This window comes from Gadus chalcogrammus, chromosome 1 (assembly GCF_026213295.1).
Source record: "Gadus chalcogrammus isolate NIFS_2021 chromosome 1, NIFS_Gcha_1.0, whole genome shotgun sequence".
NCBI lineage: Eukaryota > Metazoa > Chordata > Actinopteri > Gadiformes > Gadidae > Gadus > Gadus chalcogrammus.
The window spans coordinates 4,567,785-4,575,286 of NC_079412.1; the positions used below are offsets into that span (position 1 = coordinate 4,567,785).

The 7,502-nt window shown below is 44.7% G+C and overlaps 1 protein-coding gene across 1 annotated transcript in view; it reads left to right on the forward strand.

Annotated features, from left to right (window-relative positions):
• klhdc8a (kelch domain containing 8A) overlaps nt 1-2,734 on the forward strand; it is a 54,203-nt gene extending 51,469 nt beyond the window's left edge. Inside the window, exon 8 of the mRNA XM_056612389.1 lies at nt 2,205-2,734. Coding sequence (XP_056468364.1) covers nt 2,205-2,258 — 54 coding nt within the window. The 3' untranslated portion in view covers nt 2,259-2,734. The remainder of the gene's footprint in view (nt 1-2,204) is intronic.
• The last annotated feature ends 4,768 nt before the right edge of the window (nt 2,735-7,502 follow it).

Genomic DNA, 7,502 nt, shown 5'->3' on the forward strand with positions numbered 1-7,502 from the left:
GGATCAGTGTTCAGTACTGAACCAGGGGATCAGTGTTCAGTACTGAACCAGGGGATCAGTGTTCAGTGCTGGACACGGGGATCAGTGTTCAGTACTGGACACGGGGATCAGTGTTCAGTACTGAACCAGGGGATCAGTGTTCAGTACTGGACACGGGGATCAGTGTTCAGTGCTGGACACGGGGATCAGTGTTCAGTACTGGACACGGGGATCAGTGTTCAGTACTGGACACGGGGATCAGTGTTCAGTGCTGGACACGGGGATCAGTGTTCAGTACTGGACACGGGGATCAGTGTTCAGTACTGAACCAGGGGATCAGTGTTCAGTACTGGACACGGGGATCAGTGTTCAGTACTGGAGACGGGGATCAGTGTTCAGTACTGGACACGGGGATCAGTGTTCAGTACTGGACACGGGGATCAGTGTTCAGTACTGGACACGGGGATCAGTGTTCAGTACTGGACACGGGGATCAGTGTTCAGTACTGGACACGGGGATCAGTGTTCAGTACTGGACACGGGGATCAGTGTTCAGTACTGGACACGGGGATCAGTGTTCAGTACTGAACCAGGGGATCAGTGTTCAGTACTGGACACGGGGATCAGTGTTCAGTACTGAACCAGGGGATCAGTGTTCAGTACTGGAGACGGGGATCAGTGTTCAGTACTGAACCAGGGGATCAGTGTTCAGTACTGGACACGGGGATCAGTGTTCAGTACTGGACACGGGGATCAGTGTTCAGTACTGAACCAGGGGATCAGTGTTCAGTACTGGACACGGGGATCAATGTTCAGTACTGGACACGGGGATCAGTGTTCAGTGCTGGACACGGGGATCAGTGTTCAGTGCTGGACACGGGGATCAGTGTTCAGTACTGGACACGGGGATCAGTGTTCAGTGCTGGACACGGGGATCAGTGTTCAGTGCTGGACACGGGGATCAGTGTTCAGTACTGGAGACGGGGATCAGTGTTCAGTACTGGAGACGGGGATCAGTGTTCAGTGCTGGACACGGGGATCAGTGTTCAGTGCTGGACACGGGGATCAGTGTTCAGTACTGGAGACGGGGATCACTGTTCAGTACTGGACACGGGGATCAGTGTTCAGTACTGGAGACGGGGATCAGTGTTCAGTGCTGGACACGGGGATCAGTGTTCAGTACTGGACACAGGGATAAGTGTCTACAAGACCAGTAAACGTATAGAACGTGGGTCTTTTTGATCAGTTTATTTGTTTATGTGGCATTGTAAATGATTATAGCATCTTTACATTTCCATCCAGCCCCAGGGCCGACACACAGTACACAGTTGAAAATGCAGTTGGGGCCCGATGCAGTCGTTTTGCCCTCCCTCACACACAATATCAATGTCTAATATTGATTCAATATCGACCATGAAAGTGGGACAGTTTTCAATATTACCGTTTGTAACACCGAACCAAAAGGATATAATGATCAAACACTTTACTTTAGTTGTGCACTATATAAACACTATTATTAGGCCATTACTTAATTGTTAATTAACAGTTTATTCATTATTATTTCTGCATTAACAAATTTTACTTAATGGATGTACCCTTATTGTGAAATTTTAGCTTCCACATATTTGATAGATTCCAGATAATTACAGGCTAATGTCATTTATAAAACATTGATTTTTGTATTTTACTTATCTAGTGTTTTGGAGGATGGGGGGTTTCCAGATAAATAGTGCTAGCGAGCCAGATCTGGCCCACAGGCTGCTAACTGATGACCCCTGATGTAGAATATCCCTATAGTGCATTCAATGCAATAGGCTCGCAAAAGCTGCAATGTTCGGTCTGGAATTATCACCCGGTAATCGTAAACAGGGATTAAACACCTATCATATACCCTTTTCATAGAGCCATGATCAGAGGACATGTATGTTGTGCATAGCACTAGTGATGGGTCTGCTCTTTATATGTACCAGGAAACATAAACCATTAAAGAAAACACAGAACAATTTGTCCTGGTTCGTAAAAGCATCCGACCCAGTTAGCCACATGAGAAACATTGGTTTCTCCTTCAATGACACCTCTTTGATAAAGGCTATATTTTTGTCGTTATCATGCATGTATTAGATATATATGTGTGTGTGCATATGTATATATATATATGTATGTATTTTATGTATGTTGTGTATTATGTATTATATCCAGCCTTATTGCTTCTCTTTGTCTCCATAGGTTCCCAGCAATGCCCATGAGATCCTCTATGTGAAAGAGGAAGAGTACCTGTAGTCCCCTAAGTACGACTATGTTCTGTCTATCCTCACTCCCAGAGCCATTCCATGGGCTTTTGTGATGCATATTTCCCATAATGCATTAGGGTTGATTTACTTTAGGTATTGATAAGGTAGATGGTTTACTATATACCTCAGTATATCAAGTTACAGGAAATGTTTAGGTCGAAGGTTAGAGATGATTAGGTGTTAGAGAGGGATAATCGCTTGCACCCTATAGCTCGAGCTCCTGAATCCTACACTCTTGCGATGGAGGAGCGATGGTAACAGATGGATTGGAAGATGGGGTTTTACCTAATAGGTCCATGGTCAAGGACAATACTGCCCCCTGGTGGAGCTGGAGGACAATTACATTAAGAGAAGACGCGCAAATACACACACACACACACACGCGCGCGCGTAAACTCACACACACACACACACACACACACACACACACACACACACACACACACACACACACACACACACACACACACACACACACACACACACGGATTGAGTAGCTGGCTCTTTTTTAAGAAGTATTGTGTCGCTCTGCTAGCCTCTACACTCAACAACGTGCACTAATAAGGTATGAATGACAACAAGGTTATTTAGTTTTATTTGCAGACGCATTTTCTGCTGTGGAGGCTCTAGAGGACGACTTCTACGTTAGTGTGTGTTGATGCTGGCAGCTCCAAGACCCTCCCGGGGGTTGGAGTGTTTTGTAGAGCAGCGCATCGCAAGAGCATGGCATTTTAACACAAATATTTTTTTTTTGAGTTTTAAGAACACAAGAGCACACTTAAGTGTACATTTGCACGATAGAGAATAGCACCCTCTGGCTGTGGTTCCCTGAACGGCTACTATTTTGAAATGTCAACACATGAGGCCTCATCGATGTGTTGTCGTTCAACAATTCTCCATGTTTTATACATCAGATTTTTTCATCGAGCACATCTAAGGGTTGGACTGCTTACTCACAGCAAAATGTGTTTCTATAGTGTAACCTGTTCTTTGTTGATGTTTCCATCAACTACAGCAATATACCTTTTTTATTTTCAGCTTTATAAAACAAATGACATTGTGTACTAATTCTACACATTGTCAGATGACAATCTCAGTTTATTGATTCAGTATTATAGCCTATTGAAAGTCAATGGAAGTTAGTCAAATGTAGTCCTATAATGTATATTGTTTTAATGATTACTGTTCAAAATCATTTTCTCTTCTTAGCTGAATCTCCTTAGTCCTCATTAGGTTTTTGCCTCATTGTTGTCATCTTGTTGGTTGTTTCACATTGCACCGTGGAAGGGAACACTTTTGATGCCAATGAAAAATGCTAAGCCAAGCACTGTGAGTGTCTAACTCGAGGCTATGAGGGGAAGGCACTTGCGCACATGCAAGGGATTTGTATTTCGTGCTCTGGGCTGAAAATTGATGTGTATTCCTATACATTCCTGAGAAAATGTAATGTTCAGGAATAATTGTAGGACTTGTATTCTCCCTTCTAACCACTAAGTGTCACCAAACACCTAAGGATGGCCATCAAGGAACCCACCCCATCATGCTGTTAAAGTTAAGTTTTCTAGAACAGGACTGCAACTTGTTACAGTTTTATAGAATAGAGCCGTAACTTGTACTGTTGAATATAATATAAAGTAACTTGTGCCCTACCCAGTATGCAGTATATATAAATGACTATTTATATACTATTGTTCTATTAACAATGCTAAGAGGTACCCCATATTAGAGGTGCCGCTTCTGTGGTCTTGCCTGTAACTAGTATCCTCTTTAAAGCCATGTGAAGCTAGGATCATATCTAGTAGCCATTATGAATCCTCTCGTGATTTAAGTAGACACCTTGGCAATCCGGTTGTGTGCTGTGCTCTACATTATGCGCCTAAGAGCCAAGGTGGGGGTCAATGCTGATGGCGAACAAAGGCTGTTTATTTTATTATAAACACAAAGGATGCAACAAGCTCGCTTGATTTAATTGCAAGGTGTATCTCATTGGTTTCAGACGTTCTACCGGTTTGAGTTGGTTGCGTTGAGGTGAGGCAAATTGGGTTTTGAACACCTCCCCTGTACCCTGTGTATGTGGGCTTCCACACGTGGGGAGGCCTCCCAACCACTAGAGCAATAAGGCACGACGACCTGGGGCACAGGTCCTGGGTGGAGGGGGGTCGGGAGAAATACATACACTGATGAATTTAGGTATTCCTTGTACGTATCACAGATGCTATAAGAATACTGTATTGAAACACAAAACATGTTTAATGTCTTAATCCTCTGGGAAATGTGTGGAGTGCAACCAACCCAGATTCACTTTCATTAAACATTGTGATACAGCAATATCGTTATACTGATTGATAACTTAGAGAGACACAGAGGGCGATCAATAGATGAATATAATAAAAATGGGGTTTTAATGGAGCAGCTGAATCTTAATTGTAACTTCATGATGGATCATTGAGCTTACTAGCATGTTTCACTGATGTGATTATTTGTGCAACAGAAAAATCCTTGTATATTAATATTCTTTCTTCAAAACAGAACAAAGACATCCTTGTTTGTAAACGGTGGATTTGGGCAAAAATACTTCTTAAAAATAAAAATTTTGAAAGCCTATACAAATGTTTTGGAAAGTTTGTGGCTCACTTTCTCTGAATCTTGTTCCAAATGTGCTCACTGCTACTTTCAGGTCTGGTCTGTTTCCCACAGTACTGATTCTTCCATTCACATCCAGGGTGCCTCACCGTTCCTATCCCTGCAGAGTCCACATGAAGAGTCTCATGGTTGGCACATTTATTTCCAGCCGTCGGGTGCTGTAATCTACAACAGGTGTATTTGAACAGTAACATTTGGTGAGGACTTTTCTGGACCCGAAACGATTCAAGGGTGGTGTTCAGCACTTCTGTTGCGGCAGTATAACAAATTTGCTTGTTTAAACAAAATACATAAAAAAACGAACCACTGTTTCTTCAAGTAACTGGCGTTTGGTTTATGTCCACTGCCTTGCGTTTACTCCTTGGTCAAGCCAGGTACGGCCTCTTTCAACGTGTGTGTCCCATACTCTAACCAAATCATGGCGTCCCAAACCAGCTTCCATTCCGCCCCTGTCGTGTGGTGTGGTGTACTTGGAGCGGCATGTGGCTCAGCAGTTAGAGCGGGTTGGCTGGTAACCGGAAGGTTCCTCCTAGCTGAGCGTCTAGGTGTCCCTGAGCAAGGTTCCTCACCCTGACTGCTCCTGACGAGCTGGCTGTTGCCCAGCGTGGTTGACTCCGCCGTCGGTGTGTGGATGCATCCTTGAATGAGTGCATGAACGGGTGAATGCGAGGCAACATCTTAAAGTGCTTTCAGTGGCCACTGGTTAGAAAACGCTCTACAAATGCAGTCCATTTACCATTTACTTGCCGTGTGTTGTTCCCTCTACGTCCCACAATAGGCTGCTCTTCCAAACTCTGACCTACGACCCTAATGGTGTGACCTGCTGTACGACTGAAGCGAGTGTTGAGGCTCAAAGGCCACAGCATGTGATGTACTGCCTGCTCTTAAAGGTCAACGTGACTCCCTGTGTTCAGCGCCTCGTGCGCGGCCCCCTTCCCTACAGGAACACGATGGAAGTCTCCGTCCCTCCCGTTAACACCAGATATTTCTAGCACGCCATTTGATTTAAGGCTCTGCACACACACAACAAAGAGTATCAGGCTACACACCCTTGATTGGATTAACCTTCAGTTACTGCTGCAGATATGATCACGCAGGACACCCCCCCCCCCCCCGTCCATTAAGCACCCCCCGCTGCACTCTTAGCTGTTCCTAAAACAAACGCTGCCATGTTGTCCTCTCTCAGTTGTTATTTTTTCCATCTCTCCATGATGTGGCGATGATGTGTTTTTTTATTAATGGATGAACCATGTGGTGACTGCGGGAGGTAACTGTTCACTCACCTTCTATCCGACACACACACACACACACACACACACACACACACACACACACACACACACACACACACACACACACACACACTGTACGTGCCCAGGATGGACGGCAAGCCTAGTTAATTGGTGAGTTTAGCTTGTTACTTTCTAAACCTGTGAAATATCAATGAAGTGTCCTCAGGCGCGAAGTGTGGCTCTCCACATTGACATGAGTACTAAGTACAGAAGCTCGACAGCCAATGGAACGATCCACTGCACAGCTACTCATCCATGGTCCAAATGATTTTACCTCTTTATAGTTTGTCCCATTAATACCAAGATCCAAAACAAATATATAATTCAGGGTATATTCAAAAAGTCCAATATAATATATATTTTTAATGTATTGTATGTGTTGGTGACTGGTTTCCCTTGGCCCTGTATTTGTGCAGCCAATGTGCCGCATTCTACCGGCCAAACCTATAGAATGAATGCTGTAATCACTGAAGGACCCTTTCTTATCCTGGGTTCTCCTTTTGGTTGGGTGTGTGTGTGTGTGTGTATGTGTGGGGGGGGGGGCAGCCTTAATTTGGTTTCCTTAACCTCTATATCATAAAGACAAGTAGTGTTTCCCCCTGACCCTGCACTCCTGTTCCCCTGTGGTCACGTACTCAATGCCAGTATGTCCATGTCACTGTCACTCTATCTCACACGTTTTTGTGTGTGTCTTGGCATGTGATAAAATGCATGTCTGTCTTTGTCATATCCCTTCTGATTCCCATTTAATCTGTTGCATTTAACGATCGTAACATTGAGGAATTATTTTTTTTCCAAAATATGTGTCAGAGCGGTAGATCAAGGACAGAATGTAAGAGAGAGAGGAGGAGGAGGGAGTGTCATTGGTGCACAACCATTCAACCAGAAAGCAGGGACTGCGTCCAAGTTTTCAAGTTACCCCCAGCGCCTCAACCGCCTTCCCCTGACATTCTTCCGGGCTCAAAGAAGAAGCCCCCCAGGACAGAAATGGCCCAGAACCGGCCCAGGCTGGTCCAGTCGTTGCCAGGAGCAACCACTCCCTAAGGTTCTGCCCGGCAGCATCGCTCTCTGTGTCCGGTCCTCACCTCGCTCACTAGTTTAGGGAAAGGGGGAAAGGAAAAACGGACAGACGGTGGATCATTAACCATCAGGATCACTCATACCCCCAGCCAATCAGAGCCCAGGACGGCACACATCTTTGCGTAGAGCAGGAGTTAACTATCTCTTCTCTTCTCTTCTTCATTTGGATGCATCATATCCAGCCATTTTGTCCAAGGGAAGATCCAGGAACACTCATA